Raw genomic sequence first — 21,330 nt, 5'->3', positions numbered from 1 at the left:
GGGATACCAAGTCATCTTGTCTGCCTCCTGAAGAATCTGTATAACGACCAAGTAGCAACAGTAAGAACAGACCACAGAACAATGGACTGGTTTAAGATTGGGAAAGGAGTACGGCAGGGCTGTATACTCTCACCGTACCTATTCAACTTGTACGCAGAACACATCATGCGACATGCTGAGCTTGAGGAATCCAAGGCTGGAGTTAAAATCACTGGAAGAAACATTAACAGTCTCAGATATGCAGATGATACCACTTTGATGGCTGAAAGCGAAGAGGAACTGAGGAGCCTTATGATGAAGGTGAAAGAAGAAAGTGCAAAAGCTGGCTTGCAGCTAAACCTCAAAAAAAAAAAAAAAAACAAGATTATGGCAATCAGCTTGATTGATAACTGGCAAATAGAGGGAGAAAATGTAGAAGCAGTGAAAGACTTTGTATTTCTAGGTGTGAAGATTACTGCAGATGCTGACTGCAGTCAGGAAATCAGAAGACGCTTAATCCTTGGGAGAAGAGCAATGACAAATCTCGATAAAATAGTTAAGAGCAGAGACATCACACTGACAACAAAGGCCCGCATAGTTAAAGCAATGGTGTTCCCCGTAGTAACATATGGCTGCGAGAGCTGGACCATAAGGAAGGCTGAGAGAAGGAAGATCAATGCTTTTGAACTGTGGTGTTGGAGGAAAATTCTGAGAGTGCCTTGGACTGCAAGAAGATCAAAGCAGTCCATCCTCCAGGAAATCAAGCCAGACTGCTCACTTGAAGGAATGGTATTAAAGGCAAAACTGAAATACTTTGGCCACATAATGAGAAGACAGGACACCCTGCAGAAGATGCTGATGCTAGGGAGAGTGGAGGGCAAAAGGAAGAGGGGCCGACCAAGGGCAAGATGGATGGATGATATTCTAGAGGTGTCGGACTCGTCCCTGGGGGAGCTGGGGGTGTTGACGACCGACAGGAAGCTCTGGCGTGGGCTGGTCCATGAAGTCACGAAGAGTCGGAAGTGACTAAACGAATAAACAACAACAACAAACAAATTAAGATCTATAACTGATAAACCGCTATTATATTAAGTGCTGAATTTGGAATAATCTCTTCATCGTTTAATTTTGAAGCAGGACATTTGTTTCTATATTACATGATGACAAATACATTTCCAAATCTAGCTGCCTGTGAGGTGCAATGCAAATCAGGGGGTCGGAAAGAGTTCTGGACACCTTTCCTGGGGGCATTTTCAAGGAAAGGCCCTGTGATCACTTTTTCAGTAAATGAATGAAATAACCCATAATACCTCTGTCTGAATTAATAATGAAAGCATAATTATTTATAAAACAGATGTTCTTATTTATAATACATTCAACAATTAGTGTTGCAATGAAAAGATAAAGTAAGGAGGCAATGGATCACTTCTGAATTCTGGGACGTTATACTGAAATATGGTCCACTGTTTTTTTCTGGTTAGGATTTAAAATATTATCTGTTTCCTTGTTTTTATCTGCATATGAATGTTTATGCAGTATGGTACTGTGAAACAGAATTACATCAACTTTCTCATTTCTGAGTCTATTCAAAAACAGATGCTGTGAGGAATCTCCCTCACATTTCCAGACTGGCAGACAATGTCTGAATCTGAAAATACATTTACATGGATAAAGCTAATTTTTGGCACATTGTGTCAGCCCTTTGAGGTAAGCCAGGTCAGGAAACGCCACAAGAAATGTTGGAACTCTGGCAATGGTAACAGAGACTTGAAAGCCTGACAGCATTTTCTCTTCCCTTCCTCTTATACCAAAGAGAGTCAAGACAGGTTCATTGAAGTTTCTTTTGAACACGTTCTTCTCTTCCCATGCTTAATTCCAGTTTTGCCAATTGCCATCACATTCCTTCTCCAAGAACATATTTGTGATTCTCTACACATATCAGAGAAATCCTCCAACCTCTCCTTTTCCTGGAGCAGAAAAAGGCTCTGTCTTCTTAAAACTAGGGCAGGACTGTGGGAAAAAATGGAAAAGTTATTGCTGGATGGAGATGGAAATTAATGAGAATTAACATCTCCTTACTGCTTCAGAATCAACTTACTGGAATTTCCAAGGAAAAGGAAAATCCAAGGTAAACTGAAGCAGAAGTAACAGCTTCTTTATAGGACTTCTACTGTTTGTATAAATAGGCAAATGTCTGGGCAGTATCTTGTTTTTGACTATCAGTTTGTTTCTCTATACAATCCTGAGAATTCTGGGAACTTTTATGCATACCCTTAAGTTGTATATGAAGATACTTTCTTTCTTTCAAAGTTCTTGTGATCTACACTCATAAGTTGGAACTCTCTGTTCTATATCTTCTTTGTGGAGACCCTAGGACAGTAAATAAGCAGTTTGTACTGGACCAGCATCATCTTTGATCTGATTAGATCACTGCAATTGCCTTTAGATGTTGGTTTTCAACATTGATTGCCTTCATTTTAAATAAAAGTCTTTAAATACTTTCTTTTTGGAGAAAAACGTTCGATTTTGTTTATCTCTTGTGAGATTGGGCTAACTCTGAAGGAATGGTTGAAACCTCACAAGCCTCTCCGCTATATAGCCAGTAGGCTGCATTATAGAAATTGTCATTTTCCCCCATTTTTTCCTTTCTACTTGCTAGTAAAGCAGCACAGGTTGTGGGAGCCCTATCATTCTCACATGCCTGGGTGATGGGAGAATGCCAAGTGAGGAGCCCCCTAGAAGATACAGTAGATGGTACCAACAGTAACTATGAAGCAGCTACAGCAGGGCAGGAGGTGAAGCTGGTGGGGAGGAGTACAGAGGTAACCTTGATGAATGAATGCAAGAGTAGTTAACACCAAATTAGCTTTGAAAGGGAGTAGGGGATGAGAAAGAAACTTATGATTGTCTTGCCTTGATTCTATTGGAGGAAGAAAAAGTATGTCAAGCTTTCTTGAGTTTGTTACTATACCCTGCAACAATAGAGTTCTAGTACAGTAGTCCATGTAGAGTCTATTTCCTGATTTGGCCTACCTCGATCTGTTGATCCAGTAGGCTTCTGGGAGAGGAAGTTTGAGATCTCCAGAGTTTCAGCCTATGGGTTCAGACATGCTGCTACACAGGTCTGTTAAAATCAGCTTATTTTGGAGTGGTCCAATATTACTTTCAGCAATATTAGCATTGTACTGCTTTTGGAATGCAGACGTTGTCTACGAAGGTAATAGAGATGTATATACTGTTTTTGTTATAGCAGCATCATGTATTTGTTGCTTCTATTTTGTAAGCCTCTAACAGCACCATCCTACATATGGTGATTTCGATTTTATGGTTTTATGGTCTATGAACTTTTAGTTATTGGTTTTATTGTTGTGAGCCACCGAGAGTTTTGTTTAAGATGGGTGGCCATACAAATCTTTTAAATAAATAATAAATAAATATGTACTCTGAAGTAAGCTTCACTGAGTTCAGTGTGACGTATCCCTAGGTAATTGTGACCTTTAAATGCATCTGTATTCTGACTTAATAGTTACTGTATATGTTTTCCTTTAATTGTTGTTGTTGTTGTTCTTAAAATAGGATTTATTAGTAGTTACGGATTGTACATGAACGGCATTCTGGTGCAGAATTCCTCAGAGCTGGGTTATTATATTTCTGGCCTTTCTCCTTGGAGTCTTCATGCTTTCAGAGTTCAAGCATGTACAGCAAAAGGCTGTGCTTTGGGCCCGCTGGTGAGTACTTCCATTTACATTCTGAGAAAGTAATAAATGTCATTTGGCACTGAATATCCGAGTAAATGGTGATGATTCTCACTGGTCAGTATTAACCCATCCAACAAAATATGGTATTTTACAAAAAATGCCATTAAAAGCTGCAATCGATTCAACTAGGTCACTGCTAAGCACTTTTCCAAAATATCATATAGATACAGTAAAGACAGAGAATGGGGGGGAAATGAGAGAAAAATGCATGTGATTGAAATTAAGGGAAGTTAAGGGAAGTTAAATAAAAGGCACAGCTGTGGTTTAATCTGATTTATAAGGAAACAATTAAATAAGAATCACTATTCCAGAGATGAGGGGAAAAATGCTAGCCCCTCTGCCTGAAAAGGATTGTGTGAAAGATTCATAGAAGATCAAACAATATTATACGTCACTACTTGAAAGGTGTCCACAGTAATACCTTACTTTAAAAAGCTATGAATCTGAGTTTAAAATTAAATATTTAAGGATGTAATACAGCAGCAAACAGTACATGAGAATTTTTAATATGAGTTTCTCTTAACACTGAAAGCAAAAAATTTAGAACTTAAATGATATTTATATTATTCTCTAATCTTAATCACTTTACAGTTTTGTGACATTTTGCTCTCATAACGCATGCTTTAACAGTGTAAAATACTATTCTAAAGTACAGTATAAGATTCTTTATTATATTTCCCCTGATTAAAAATCAGTTCAAGCACAGTATCATGTTGTGTTAAAAATAACATACTTTCTGCCTTTGTGGAGCTGAATTTACTCCTCCTCACTAAAATCTGTGGCATAAAACCCTTCATTTTCCTCATCTTACTCAGAACAGAGGGGAAAAAGTCTGAAGCAGATGTTCCAGCACTTCTGGCAGAATTTTATTTAACAACCTCTCAGTTTGTAATAACACCTTCACTGTGTGAAGATTACCCCAGGAAAGGATATCACAATTTAATTTTTTTATTTTTATTTTCTCTAATGTTTTCCATTTTCTTCCCAAGAGTCATTGCTTTAAAATGCTAGTAATATCATCCATCTGTAAAACAGAATGGTAGACTTTATTACCATTAAACGTTTTAGAGCTTGAATGGGGCTGATGGATATTTACTTGTAAAAGCATGAGTGGCTTTTTGCCAATTCTTTTCTTTTCTTTTCCCTCTTTCCATGTCTGTGTGTGTGTGTGTGTGTGTGTATACATACACACACACACATACATACATACATACAGTACAGTATATATATATGAATGAGACATTTAGGAAACAGTCCAACAATTCTTGTAAAATTACTGCTCTTTGCCTTCTATATATTCTTGTAGGATTACCCCTAAGCCTACTTATAAGGTATGAGGGTTGCACAGCAATGGCCATGCTGGTAGAACCATGCCCTTAAGACATTTTCTTGTTCTGTTTTGTTTAAGTTGTCCCAGCTCAGGTACAACATCATAATTTACTAAGATCACCTCCCATGTGACACTGATGTAGTTGATTTGATGCTTGCTTTATCTCTTATGGTATTACAGTGCTTTCAACGTAATTCCCCCTCTTCTGAAAGATACTAGTGGGTTACAGCAATCCATTAAAGCCAAACTTAGCCATGATTTCCAGTGCAATTCAAAATAGAGAAGTTGCAATTTACCTAATTATTACTATCAGCCTGAGTCAATCTACTGCAGCATAAAGGCCTCTTCATTGAAAGTTATGCATTGTAATCTACTATGCTGGTCCCCTGCAGGTTGGAAGATAGATGTGTTAGACTTTCCAGACTAGGGCTGAGAGGAAGGCAGTGACACCAGCTTCTGTGTCAGCCAACCAGCTTCTGTGCATAAGGACAGAATTCTTCTACAAGTCCTGTACCTTAACTGGCTCTGAATTGATCTTTGATTATCTGTATTTCTTTCTCAAAAAACCAACTCTTTTCCTGACTGTGACCTATCTCCAGTCACAAAAACTGAAATACATTGTCTTTTTTTAAGAAACAAGGGGCCTAAATGTTGCCCGGAAATTAAAGCGTCACATGCTCATTTGATTTTCTAAAGGATTTATCTCCCTCTTTACCGTTTATGACTTAGCTCTCTGATTCCTTTTAATAGAAACTAGGGCATCTCCCAACAGTAAGGTGATATTCTGCTTCCAGCTATTTTTATTGCAGATCTTTTATTTAATGCACCAAAAGTAAAGATTTTTATCCAAAAATTTGAGAACTTCTCTTGCATAATGTTTTGATTTAAGGCTTTTTCAAAAACGTTGTATGTGATTTAAGATTTAATGAAAATCTAGGTAATTCATAATTAAGTATATTAACTTATATTTGAACAGAACATTAGTTTAAAATCTGAACTAATTTTAATATGCTGTTTATGGAAATAAATGCTATTAATAACATTGATCCATCCATGAATCATGAAAATACTGTATACCTAATTTGCAATAATACATATTTCAAAAAGATTATTCTGTGAAAAAGGAAAGAGGCTAGACTATAATATAATACATAAACTTGATAAATTAGAATTAGATGTACAGTATTCTACTGTTATACATTTTGTTTTCACTGTGGCATATTTTTCTAATTTGTCTAAAATTGGACAATTTTAGTGTTTCGAACTTCTAGTTTTATTATTTTATTTAATCAAAGAATAAATAAATATTTTCCACTAGTATTAATACATGTGTTAAATTGGGACATGGTTATATCCAATAAATATATACATACAATATTTGACTACATAATAAACTATATAATTTAGGCAATTGAAAAAATATATTAAGATTGGGACAATATGATCAGTATGAAGTGGTACATAGGGATTTAAGTGTATTTGTTTACTTACTTAGGTTTATGTGCTGCTCCATTTCTAAAGACTCCAAGTGGCTTACAAGTAACCCAAAAGTGAAAATATAATAGATATTTAACAAGGATCAGATGTATTACCTTTTGAGGAGTAGAACCTTCAGATATTCCCAAAATGGCTTTATAAGGAGCTATTTCACAACTCTATAAACACTTAATTGGGAGGGGTTAGGCTGATATCTGTGGGTAGGCTGATCCAGAGGCAGGGAGCTATAACTGGGAATGCTTCCACTCAAGCTGATGGCATTGTCTTAGATGTATAATCTTAGCAAGCCCTCTGCCAGATCTCCATAGGTGGACAGATTCCAGTTGGAGATGGTGGTCTTGGAAATATCCATGCCCAGAGCAATATGGGGCATTAAAGATGATAACCAGCATCTTTGAATTATGCTTGGAAGCTAACTGCCAACCAGTGTAGCTCCTACAGTAATGGTATTATGTGGGAAATGTAAGTATACCCATAACTATTCAGGCTGCTGCATGTTGGATCAGATGAAGTTTTCAAGTGGTTTTCTAGGGCAGACCCATAAAGACTGTGTTGCAACAGTCAGCTGTGAGGTGACAAAGACACAAGTAACTGAGAACAATCCTCCCAATTCCAGAAATAGTTGCAACTGATGGACAAATTGCAATTGTATAAAGGCTTCTTGGCCATAGTCTCTACTTACTGTTCAAGCAGGAGCTGTAAGACCAGGAGAACCCCCCCCGATTGCAGGACAGCTCCATCCAGGGAAGTGCAACTCCATTGTGAATCAATATGAACTATCTCTGGAAACATTTGACTTTTGTATTCACAAAATATTTAGCTGAGATTTAACCTAAGTTTTTTTCTCCCCAATCAGACCCTAATAGCCTTCAGAAATTGGGTCTGATCCTCTACTACACCTCTGGCCTGATGCAGGATGGTGACGTATAACTGGGCTGTAATCAACATATTAATGATATCTCACCCCAGGCCAGTAGATGCCCTCTGTTAGCAGCTTCATGTAAATGTTGAACAGCAGGATAAAGAGGAGTGAGCCACGTTGGACCCCATAACAAAGTTCCTGAGGGTGTGACCTCTCTCCACCCACCACACCAACTGGAACCACACCACTTAGAAAGAAAGAGAACCACTGCAGAACAGTGCTTCTCAGATCTTACTGCAGGCACAAAAGGATGCCATGGTTGACAGTAGGATCAGGTGATCAAGTAGGACCAGAAGAGTTGCATTATCTCTATCCTGGCCCCACCAGAGGTCATCAACAAGAGCAACCAATGCAATTTGTTTCCACACCCAGGCCTGAATCCTGACTCGAAAGGATCCAGCTCATCCTTTTCATCCAGGGCTGTCTGTAGCTATAGTACAAGTTGATATTACTTCATTACAGTATCAAAAAAGCTTCATTCTAATGATGGAAAATATTTATATATGCAGTACTTGCAAAGAGTTTAAATGTCTTTTTAACTGATCAAATACATCCTGACTAGAGGATTTGTCTTCAGCAAAGGATCGTTACCTTGTTGTGGTGCTGGAGCTTGAGCACCTCAATGATGCCATGAGCTAAACTGTGAAGGGGCACCCAAGACAGGAAGGTCATGACAGAGAGGTCAGACTAAATGCGATCCCTGGGGAAGGTAATGGCAACCCACCTCAGTATTCTTGCTGTGAAAACTAAATGGATCAGTACAACCAGAGATATGTCGGTATACCATCGGAAGATGAGACCCCCAGGTCGGAAGATGGTCAAAATGCTACTGGGGAGGAACAGAGGATGAGTTCAACTAGCCCCAGACGTGATGACGCAGCTAGCTCAAAGCCGAAAGGACAGCTAGCGGCCGACGGTGCTGGTGGTGAACGGCGAACCCGATGTTCTAAGGATCTGCACACCATTGGAACCTGGAATGTAAGATCTATGAGCCAGGGCAAATTGGAGGTGGTTATTGGTGAGATGTCAAGATTAAAGATAGACATTTTGGGCGTCGGTGAACTGAAATGGACTGGAATGGGCCACTTCACATCAGATGACCACCAGATCTACTACTATGGACAAGAGGACCACAGAAGAAATGGAGTAGCCATTAATAGTAAAGTGGCTAAAGCAGTGCTTGGATACAATCCAAAAAACAATAGAATGATCTCAATTCAAATTCAGGGCAAGCCATCTAACATCACAGTGATCCAAATATATGCCCCAACCACAGATGCTGAAGAAGCTGAAGTAGAGCAGTTCTATGAGGATCTGCAGCACCTGCTGGACAACACACCTAAAAGAAACGTTATTTTCATCACGGGAGACTGGAATACTAAGGTAGGCAGTCAAATGACACCTGGAATTACAGGTAAGTATGGCCTGGGAGAACAAAACAAAGCAGGACATAGGCTGATAGAATTTTGCCAAGACAACTCACTCTGCATAACAAACACTCTCTTCCAACAACCTAAGAGATGGCTTTATACATGGACTTCGCCAGATGGACAACACCGAAATCAGATTGACTACATCCTTTGCAGCCAAAGGTGGCGGACATCTATACAGTCGGTAAAAACAAGACCTGGAGCTGACTGTAGTTCCGATCACGAACTTCTTCTTGCACAATATAGGATTAGATTGAAGAGATTAGGGAAGACCCACAGATCAGCTAGATATAAGCTCACTAATATTCCTAAGGAATATGCAGTGGAGGTGAAGAATCGATTTAAGGGACTGGACTTAGTAGATAGGGTTCCAGAAGAACTCTGGACAGAAGTTTGCACCATTGTTCAGGAGGCGGCAATAAAATACATCCCAAAGAAAGAGAAAACCAAGAAGGCAAAATGGCTGTCTGCTGAGACACTAGAAGTAGCCCAAGAAGAAGGAAAGCAAAAGGCAACAGTGATAGGGGGAGATATGCCCAATTAAATGCAAAATTCCAGAGGTTAGCCAGAAGAGATAAGGAATTATTTTTAAACAAGCAATGCACAGAAGTGCAAAAAGACAATAGAATAGGAAGGACAAGAGACCTCTTCCAGAAAATTAGAAACATTGGAGGTAAATTCCAGGCCAAAATGGGCATGATCAAAAACAAAGATGGCAAGGACCTAACAGAAGAAGAAGAGATCAAGAAAAGGTGGCAAGAATATACAGAAGACCTGTATAGGAAGGATAACAATATCGGGGATAGCTTTGACAGTGTGGTCAGTGAGCTAGAGCCAGACATCCTGAAGAGTAAGGTTGAATGGGCCTTAAGAAGCATTGCTAATAACAAGGCAGCAGGAGATGACGGCATCCCAGCTGAACTGTTCAAAATCTTGCAAGATGATGCTGTCAAGGTAATGCATGCTATATGTCAGCAAATTTGGAAAACACAAGAATGGCCATCAGATTGGAAAAAATCAACTTATATCCTCATACCAAAAAAGGGAAACACTAAAGAATGTTCAAACTATCAAACAGTGGCACTCATTTCACATGCCAGTAAGGTAATGCTCAAGTTCCTGCAAGGTAGACTTCAGCACTTCATGGAGCGAGAATTGCCAGATGTACAAGCTGGGTTTAGAAAAGGCAGAGGAACTAGGGACCAAATTGCCAATATCCGCTGGATAATGGAAAAAGCCAGGGAGTTTCAGAAAAACATCTATTTCTGTTTTATTGACTATTCTAAAGCCTTTGACTGTGTGGACTATAACGAATTGTGGCAAGTTCTTAGCAGTATGGGGATACCAAGTCATCTTGTCTGCCTCCTGAAGAATCTGTATAACAACCAAGTAGCAACGGTAAGAACAGACCACAGAACAACGGACTAGTTTAAGATTGGGAAAGGGGTATGGCAGGGCTGTATACTCTCACCCTACCTATTCAACTTGTATGCAGAACACATCATGCGACATGCTGGGCTTGAGGAATCCAAGGCTGGAGTTAAAATCACTGGAGGAAACATTAACAATCTCAGATATGCAGATGATACCACTTTGATGGCTGAAAGCGAAGAGGAACTGAGGAGCCTTATGATCAAGGTGAAAGAAGAAAGTGCAAAAGCTGGCTTGCAGCTAAACCTCAAAAAAAAAAAAAAAACCAAGATTATGGCAACCAGCTTGATTGATAACTGGCAAATAGAGGGAGAAAATGTAGAAGCAGTGAAAGACTTTGTCTTTCTAGGTGCGAAGATTACTGCAGATGCTGACTGCAGTCAGGGAATCAGAAGACGCTTAATCCTTGGGAGAAGAGCAATGACAAATCTCAATAAAATAGTCAAGAGCAGAGACATCACACTGACAACAAAGGTCTGCATAGTTAAAGCAATGGTGTTCCCCATAGTAACATATGGCTGTGAGAGCTGGACCATAAGGAAGGCTGAGAGAAGGAAGATCGATGCTTTTGAACTGTGGTGTTGGAGGAAAATTCTGAGAGTGCCTTGGACTGCAAGAAGATCAAACCAGTCCATCCTCCAGGAAATCAAGCCAGACTGCTCACTTGAGGGAATATTAAAGGCAAAACTGAAATACTTTGGCCACATAATGAGAAGACAGGACACCCTGAAGAAGATGCTGATGCTAGGGAGAGTGGAGGGCAAAAGGAAGAGGGGCCGACCAAGGGCAAGGTGGATGGATGATATTCTAGAGGTGACGGACTTGTCCCTGGGGGAGCTGGGGGTGTTGACGACCGACAGGAAGCTCTGGCGTGGGCTGGTCCATGAAGTCACGAAGAGTCGGAAGTGACTAAACGAATAAACAACAAGAGGATTTGTCCCAAAAACAAATGAGAGATAATGAGATGATATTATTGATAATATAAATCAGAAAAACAATAAAGTGTCTATGATTTTCCAAAACATGTAGAAAATAAGAGCAAAATGGAATTTATCTGAAGAAGAAAAGCAATATCTGTGCCAAATAACAGGATTTAATATTACTGTTAAACCAGTTACATACCTGAGACTTTACTTAACCAAAAACAATAAAGACTTACTTTAAAATAATTACTCACAGACTTGAAAAAACATAATGGAGGATATTTTAAGGTGGAAAAAATTAAACTTGTTCTGGTAAGGTAGAATATTAGTAATAAAAATGAATATTTTACCAAGGATTATTTTTTTATTCCAAATGATTCTAATAAGCATTGAAGACAAGGTATTAAATGAGTGGCAGAAACAAATAACTAGTTTCATATGTTCAAATAAAAGACCAAGGAATAAACTCAAGGTTTTTCAAAATATGAAAGAACAAGATAGACTGGCAGTAACAAATCTTAAACTATATTATTGAGCTAGCTGCCTAACTTGAATTACAGCTGGTTTCTGTCACTCTACAATGGGGTTACCTGTACTGATGGGGCAGGGAATCCCAGAAGGTTTGCATAACATATTTGCTTGGATTCAGACAGAAATATGCAATGTATAAGGTATCATTCTATTATAAATACTGTAGCAAACGTATGGGAAAAAGAGATTAAACTCAGACTTATCAGCCCTTGCTTTACTATTAGACATTAATTTTCAGGAAGGTGAATGTACAAAATAATTTCATCAGTGGAGAGATAACAATTCATATAGATTCTAAGTCTTAATTCTTAATAAAACAAAGATGAAACCTCAAGAGTCTCTCTTCAGTATGGTCAAAATTGCCTTATTGGTTCCAGTATCTCCAAATAAGCAGCACAGTCCAAAAGGATTTACAAAAACAAGGCAGAATACTTAGAGATTGATTACTGATTATGTATCATCAAGTTAGTGTCGACTCCTAATGACCACATAAAATGACCTTCTGCAGATGATCTGTTCCCAGTTTGGCCTGTCAGGCCTTCCAATGGTACACCCATCACCACTGTAACCAAGTCCATCTGTCTTTCTGCTGGTGATCCTCTTCTCCCTTTCTTTCCACCTTTCCCAGACTTCTTAAGAGAGCTAGGTCTTTGCATAATGTATTCAAAGTATGATAATTTAAGCCTGGTAATTTATGCCTTGAGTGAAAACACTACATTGATTTGTTCTGTGGTCCATTTGTTTGATTTCTTGGCTATCCACAATATTCTCAGGAGTCTTCTCCAATACCAAAATTCAAAAGCATTGATATTCTTTAAATCTTTTTTTGTGTGTGTGTGTGCCTTCATGTCAGTTTTTGACTCCTGCTGGCTGCCTGGACTGGCAAGGGTTTCTTCTTGGAAAGGTTTTTCGGAAGTGGCTTGCCATTGCCTCCTTTCTAGAGCTGAGAGAAAGTGACTGGCTCAAGTTACCCAGATGGCTTTGTGGCTAATGGGGGACTAAAACTCCCAGTCTCCCCATTTCTAGCCTGATGCCTTAACCACTACGCCAAAGTGGCTCTCTTTTAATCCTGCTTCTTCTAAATCTAACTTTCAATACTTAAGAGAAATGACTGAATTTGAAAAATGTATAATGCAAAACTCAGAACATCTGTTGGAACTTATTTATAAGTTGTTATTGTAATACAATTCAAAAATGAAATAAGCTAAAGATTGTGTAATCTTTACTTTTACATTTACATATACATACCCACCATGCTATTCATTTTCAAAGTAACATTATGCAGAATGCAGAAAAGTAGTAAGGAATAGTAACATAAAGAGATTAAAGATACAAAGATAAGAAAAAGGAAAGCAAACAAACTAACTTGTACCAATACCATTCACTATACCTTTCCATATCTTTCTATCCTTGCAGACCATCCCTGCTTCCATTATATCCATACACTGCTTCAGATATATATGAAGATCTGAGACTCTTATCAGTTCCATCTAACTTTCTTCTACTTCTTCTGAGTTCATTCACATTTTCTGCAGACATTTGTTTTGCAGTTCAGTCTTCTTGCTACATGATCAAACCACCTCCAAATACTTCTTTTGTACTGGTCATCACTTCTGATCTCAATTCACATTCAATAAGTATCCATTCATTTTTTATCTTATTACCAGATACATTTCTTAAGTACATTTCCATTGCATTCAAGTTACTTGTATGTTTTTCTTGATATATCCAACTCCCATATATGAAGTGGGAAGAAGTATAATCTTATACCATTTTTGCTTCTTTCAACAAATATTCATTCACAACAACAGGCCACATACCACCTGCTGCTTTTTTACCAGCTTTTGCATATCTTAAAAATTTCTTCATCCATTTCTCCATCAGTGGTAAACACACTACCAAGATATACAACTTCATATACCTGCTCAATTTATTATTATTTATTCATAACTTACAATAATTCACTCTATTTTCCCTATCAAACACAACTACCTTGGTTTTTGATATATTAATTTGCTGTATTAATTCATCTTAATACAGCAAATTAAGATTTACTGTAAATCATTTGGGTTCTTAACAACACATCATCTGTATAGGGAAGTACAAATGCATTCCTATCTTCAACCAGTACATCTCTAATGTTACCACAAGCATTCCTTATACTTTTATCCATAGATATATTAAACAACTGAGAGGACATATTATATTCTTGTCTTACTCCCTCCTTAATATTTAACCATTTGTTAATAATTCCATTTATTCTTGTGTACACTTTAATTTCATAGTATACTGGTTTTATTGCAACCAAATTTCTACTTCATATTTGTGCAAAGCTTTCTATCATTCATACCTCTTTGTTTAATCATATGATTTCTCTAAAACCATCATATTTATAATAAACTTTCCTTCTCAATGACCACCTAAAGAGCCAGAATCCCCTGTCTGGCATAAAGCTGCACTAAACTTTTCAAATTTTGGTCTTCAACATTTTTTTGAATCAGAATTCTACCAAACATATTCCACAACAGAGTTAAACTAATTCCCTATAGTTCTTGCATTCATTCTTACAATATTTCCCTTTGTATAGGAGAACAATGATCCTGTCCAATCATAGGTACAGATGCTACCTTCATGAATATGTCACACAGCCACTCTATAAGCAAACCACAGCCATATTTTAACATTTCTCAAGTAATCTCATCAACATCTGCAGCTGTATCGTTTTTCAACATTCTCACAGCATTTATGACTTCATTTTCATTATTTTTTCCCAGACACTAACATTTATTATTTTTGTTTCAATTATACTCTTCAGCAAATCATTATCATCCCAGTACAAATTTCAAATGCTCCTTCCATCATTCCCTCATATCAGTTTCATCCCAAATAATTTCATCACTTTTATTTTTAATTCCATTCTCTTTACTGGAATTTCCTTGTTTAGCCCCCATACTCACAAAACTTTTTTTTAAAGCCATAATTTATATATGTATTTATGTATTTTTTAGTCATGTGCTTCCCATTTTTGCGACTAACCAACATCCAGCAATCATTGAAACGTACAGTTGAAAAGGACTTCAAAGGTTATTTGGTCCAAGCACCTGCTCAGTGCAGGAGACGTTGATGATGGTGGTAATGAATATTTTCACCCATCTATGATTCAATTAGTGGGTGGTGGTGGAAGGGAACCTACCAATGTTTTTTGTTGTCATTTGCACTAGTAGGGTAAACTAGTAAACTGCTGTCAGTTTCACCTCAGTCCTTATGCTCAGAAAGATGTCTTCTTCCAGCACTTCACTTCGTAATCCCCATTGAGAGAGTGTCAACAAATCAAAAACAGAATTGGATTCTAATCAAAGAGAAATTGGGGGTTCTTTTACTTCTCTTAGATTCTAAGTCATAAACTTCCACATTTCATGATCACTAGATGGTCCATAGGTATTGCCCATTATGGCTTTCACCTAACAGGAGGAGGTATAGCCTAGGTTACCAGACTTACTCCTACATGTGCAAGATGCAGCATTCTCTGCTAATTGTAGTGATAGTACTGGACCTTATTTTTTACAAAGCAGCTGGGGAAAGCTGATTCAATGTTGAGAAGCAAGCCATTCTTCCCCATTCCAGTATTCATGTTTGTTTTCAACATTGCTTTTTTATGAATGAAGATGTGAGGCCCCTGTTATTCGCCAAATAAACCATTTGAGGATAGATGTAGAGGTCATTAATGGCTATATAGGACAGCCTTTCCTAACATGTCACCTTTCAGAAGTATTGGAACTATATTTCTGAAGTTACAGTCTATACGTACTTGGTGGGCACTAAGTTGATATAGAAGATTAGATGCTTCCAGGAGGGTTAGCAGGATAGAACTGAACTGGAGCCAAAAAGTAAGTAGGCAGATCCAGGACTTTAAAGCAGGGCAAATATATCTAGCAACTGTTTTGTTGTTTTTTTTATCAGAATGTCTGCTATGGTGATATCCATCTGGGGCTATGTGGAAATACTCTGCTGAAGTGCAAAAATTGTGGCTGTCTATGGAACTGAAAACAAATGCAGGCAAATGATGCTACCACAAGTACTCCCAGTCAGTCTCTCAGAGGGATGGGTAGTATTTTTAATGCACAATAGGAAATGGTGGCAACAAATAAAAACTATTATAAAAATAATACTTTATTGATAGTGTTAATATAATACTTATTATTAATGTATTTATTGATATTATATAATATATAATAATATATATACTTTAGAGTGTATATGCTCCCCTCATATTTACGATCTTTTATATTGTCAATTTTTATTTTCTATTTTCTATTTTCTATTGTATTGTATTCTATTTTATGTATTATTTATGATTACTGTTTTTAATATTTAATTGATTAACTTGTTGTAAACTGCTCAGCGTCCCTCTTGGGGCGAGGAGATGGGTGGTAGCAAAAAATCGAGAAATAAATAAATAAAATATATTATATTATTTAATATATTATACAAATATTTTAAATGAATAAATATGAGAGCCAGTTTGATGTAGTGGCTAAGATGGTGGTCTAGAAACCAGGAGATGGTGAGTTCTAGTCCTGCCTTAGGCAGGAAAGCTGGCTGGGTGACCTTGGGCCAGTCCCCCTCTCTCAGCCCAGCTCACCTCACAGGGTTGCTGTTGTGTGGAAAATAGGAGGAAGGAGTACTAAGTATATTCGTCGCCTTGAGTTATATATAAAAAGGTGGGATAAAAATATCATCATCATCATCATCATCATCATCATCATCATCATCATCATCATCTTTCTCATTGGGCCGGACTTCTGGAAGAAATTGAAGACCTGGTTCTGCCACCTTGCTTGGGACGGGGAGGGTGACAGCTCCACCTTGGGGTGGCTGGCGCAATAGAACCCCTTATTGATTGTGGTTCCATCTCCGCTTGGATTTTATATTTATTATTCTATTTATATTTTTAGACTGTAACTCAGGTTGACATGTTTTTATCATTACTTTATTGTAAACCGCCCAGAGTCCCCCGTTGGGGGAGATGGGAGTTGATATAAATTTAAATAATATAAATAAATAAATAAATAATTATCCTGGTATCTTCCAATGGCTTACTGCATTGTATACAACATTGGGCCAATTAAGGAAAAGGGGAAAGGGAAGTATACACCCTTTCAAATGCCTGGAAAAAAGAAAAAGCATTCATGCTAGGGCCAAAGAGAATGAGAATCTGGGACTCAATCTCATCCCAAGCGAATCTCAGGCGGGATCACTTCCTTGGATATGTCAGTGATCTCAAGTGACCCAGTCATAAGAGCACCAGGCTGAAGGCAGAGGGCAAGCCAATAGAAAGTCTTTTGTTTTACATGCAGGATTTCAATCCAAGTAGTGACCCAAAGTGGGAACTGATGTTAGGCACAATTAGGAGTCTTCACAGATAGTGATCTGGCTGCTGCACTATCCAATATCCTATTCTGCTGACCCATCCAATCCCCATCTCTATTCCCCCTGTTGCCTTACAGAACTAGCCTAACTTATCTTCATCCTTTCAGGTCTCCCCCTTGCCAAGAGTGCCCCAAAAGGACTCAGAACACCATTCATCCCACTCATGTACTCCAGAAGTGCAAAGGGAATACTGTAATAGGGGCTGCTCCTGAGCCTGTCAGGCTTCCTGTCCATCCCACCCTGTCCCAGAGTGATTTTATTATTTGGATATTTTTAGTTTAGTTTGTTATTTGTGGTCAAAGGTAAGTGTAGAATCTTTCTTAGCAATGTATTTGGATATAGAAATTTAAATTAGATGCAGCAAAGAGAGTAGAAGAAAACATATATGATAGCTGCAGCAGTTGTAGAGTACAACATAATTTCCCCCTTCCTCTTCCTTTACTAAATACTCAGGTAAAAGCTCGTACAACTGAAGATGTACCTAAAGGAAACATTGAACTGTTTGTTATTAATGATGGAGCCAGAGAAGTTAAAGTGAAATGGTTTCCTCTGTGTGAACCCAATGGGCAGATAACGTATGTTGTTCTTTTCACTGGAATCTTCTATGCTGACAAAGGTATTTCCATTTTGATACGTTACTGGATAACTTCTGATGATGTTATGTTTGCTTCTTGGGATTTTTACAGAATAATTGTCTTATTAAAACATGAATCTGATATTGCTTCATCTACAGTATGGAAATACAAAAAGCAAAGGAATTGCTTTAAAGTAAAAACTGAAAATGTTGATTTTGATGGAGCTTGGAGTATAGAACTCCTATAAAATATGGTGTTTGGCCTTCAGCAAAAGTTCATGAAACTCTAGCTAAGTGAGTTCTGCTAGAGCTGTTGATTCAGACTACAAGTGTACCATCATCAGTCTACCTTGGGAGGAATCTCCTTTCTAGTAGAATTGTTTAGTAATCTGAATTAATCTCTGTGCAGTATTGTATTGAATTTGATCTGTCTACTAGTAATAAGAGCTCAACATACTCATAACTAAGCTAAATTGATTATAATGGACCCATTCAAATCATATCTGTGCCTCAACTTTAGGCGCTATTATATTTATTTATTTGTTTATTTAATTCGATTTTGAGGCCACCTGACCCCTTAACAACTCTGGGCAATTTACAATTCTATCAAAGTAATGTGCTCCTATATAATCCTGCATAGTGCCATAAATAAATTAATTTCCCAGTAAAGGAGATTTCCATCTATCTCCAGAATTTGCTCCTTAGATTGTTTTGCACTGGTGTTTTGGATGGAGCTCATCATCTTCTTCATAGCAAAATATTAATACTAAGATACTACAATAGAAAATTAGTCCACAAGCTGCCAATATAGACGTCTGGCATGAACACAGATGCTTTTTTCTGGATTGCTTTGGTCAAATTTATTTGGCTAAAATTTGTGAAACATTTTTCAAAGAGAGAAATTCTGCTTTTACCACTGTAACAAACATAGGGAGAAAGCATCTTTGAACATCATGTAGGAAGACAGACTGGAGATCTAAACTTAGTATATCTGTTCCAGCTTCTGCAAAAACTGTTTCTTATCTAACCACTATTAGTTTACTGAATAATTTCAGAGGAATAAACATTTTCTGACAACTTGTTGGTTTGGGGCTTGCCATTATTTGTTTTAATTTTTTTTCCCTAAGGTTTTTTTCCCCTTTTGGTCACCAGACACTATGTTGGTAGGCTAGCCACTATTTTTCATCCTTGTCAGTACCTCAAAAGAAGAATCATGGGGGGGGGGGGGGGGTAGGGGGTAGGTGGCAGCCACAATGAAAAATAGTGAAGAACATTTAGAAAAAAATATAACTACAAAATACTTTATTTTGTGGAAATTAATCTGTTTTCTCAGAAGAAAAAAAAATCTTGTTTTGGGAAAAATATGTTCTTTCTCTCTTTTATAAAGTGACGGTTTTGATGTTTCTGCTGTAAAACACTTGTAGGATTATAAGGTGAAGGAGTGATGTTCAATATATTGGGGGGGGAGCAATGTTTTGGTAGGGCCTATGACAGCTCAGTCATTTCCACCAAGGGAGTAGGGTGAATAATTCAGAAGCCATATTCCCCATTGTGTTTAATTTTGCATTGTTTTTTTTTTCCTCTGAAAAAATTCTCTTTCCTTCTAAGTCATGTCATTCCTGGTTGTCATCCCATCTCTCAGACCATCAAAACTATATTAAATGTTGCAAAGCTGTGTGGCAAGAGAACTTTCAAAAGTCAGAACCCATTTGCAGAGCAGCCCTTGTAGAAAATGTATTCTGTTCTCGGCAGGATTTTCCTTCAGTTCTTTCCACTGAGAAGTTTACTGATTTCTCCCAGTGGAATCTGCTGGAATTTATCGGTTCATGGTTGGCAGTCACAGATTAAGGTAAATGTCGATCCGTAATGACCTTCTACATGTTAGTATTGCAGTAAAGCTGGGCTTTTATGTCAAAGATATCGGAGAGGGAGCTATTACACATGACAGGGGTGATCAAGGGACTCCAGACCAAGGCAAGCATTATTAAATATTGACTAGTTCTGTGATTTATGTAGAGCTGGAGGAAAAAAGTGACTTTTTAACCATTATATATTCTTCAGCAATGAAAACCAGCCATTTATCTCCTGCTGGTAATAAAGCACACAGTCCCTGCATATTTTAGTGGGGGGGGGAGAACCCGGGCTTATAAATGAGATGGACTCTTTCATGATAACATTTCAGTTGGTTAATTGCCAAAAGCAAAACAAGTGAATTGGAAGCAGAGACAAGTTTTGACTTCAGGAGGCTCCTCTGTCGCTTCAGGTCTGTGAGGGAAAGGGGAGGGGGGGGACCTATCTGGGGACTGGATTCCAGGAGAATTCTTTTTATTTTTTCTTCCACAATAGACTCTTTGCTTGCCAACACTAAATAAATAAGCAAAGGTCCTTTCAGTACTGTTTCCCCTACAAGTTCTAAATAGCTGTTGTGACTGACATTTATGCAGGATGTTGGGGGGGGGTTAATTTCTACGCAAGAAAGAAATTAAACATTAATTCAGCAAACTTACTTATGACACCACTTCCTCTGTAGATTTACACAGAGCTTACGAAATTGGCTGATGGTTAATTGGACGTTTCCTTGACATAATGAACTTCATCCATAGCTGCACTGCCTGGTAAAAAGAGAGCATTAAAATGTTGAAGTGAAATTGCACTGGGACTTGTTTTGTATAAAAATATGTTGAGAACAAAAATATGGCTTTCCCCATTCAAGTTACCTGCCCCCTAGTGGGAATTCAAAGCTGCTAATACAGAAAACTAAATGATTTAGCAAGCTTCAGACAATAGATCGAAAAATTAAGAGTAAACAAATGACAGAAAATTATATCTTACAGTGACAGGCTTTTTTGTTGTTCATGGTCAAGACTCTTAATTTGCAATGCTTCAGATGTTTTGATCTGGCATTCAGAAAAATGTGTTCTCTTTTTTAAGAGGTTGAATGAGTGATGCAATCACTTAAAAGCCAAAATCAGGTTCCAGAACTAGGTATAGTAAAGGGGAAAGGGCGTATGATTCAGATGGGAGTTGCATATATAGACCAGTTTGGTCTAGTGGTTAAGGTGCCGGGCTAGAAACCAGGAGACTGGGAGTTCTAGTCCCGCCTGAGGCATGAAAGCCGACTGGGTGACCTTGGGCCAGTCCCCCTCTCTCAGCCCAGCCCACCTCACAGGGTTAATATCAACTGTACTGTTGATTTACTCTATGAAGAGTGACACTTAATTTGATCTTATATAGTTTTTTTCTGAATGCTTATTCAAAATGATGCTACTTTGTATCCCAGGAGTAGTAAGACATTTGTATAAATATAATTAGCACTAAGATGTGCATAATTTTTTTTAAGTCGTTGTCTCCTAAAGTGATGCTCATACTAGCACATGGATATTAAGCCTGTCCAAGAAATTTGCTTACAAAACTGAGTTGAAGAAAGAACTTTTTTATTTCTAAGACTGTATACCTAAAGGAGGGGGCTCCCTATTTATTCACTTATTATCTATCTATCTATCTATCTATCTATCTATCTATCTA

The 21,330-nt window shown here is 37.8% G+C and overlaps 1 protein-coding gene across 1 annotated transcript in view; it reads left to right on the top strand.

The window, feature by feature from the left end:
- Window positions 1–21,330, top strand: part of USH2A (usherin) — a 513,845-nt gene that overhangs the window by 258,461 nt on the left and 234,054 nt on the right. Inside the window, exons 35-36 of the mRNA XM_063288775.1 lie at window positions 3,556–3,707; window positions 17,685–17,847. Of these exons, the coding sequence (XP_063144845.1) occupies window positions 3,556–3,707; window positions 17,685–17,847 (315 nt within the window). The remainder of the gene's footprint in view (window positions 1–3,555; window positions 3,708–17,684; window positions 17,848–21,330) is intronic.

Source organism: Candoia aspera, chromosome 1, assembly GCF_035149785.1.
Source record: "Candoia aspera isolate rCanAsp1 chromosome 1, rCanAsp1.hap2, whole genome shotgun sequence".
NCBI lineage: Eukaryota > Metazoa > Chordata > Lepidosauria > Squamata > Boidae > Candoia > Candoia aspera.
This window is presented reverse-complemented; position numbering and strand designations above follow the sequence as displayed.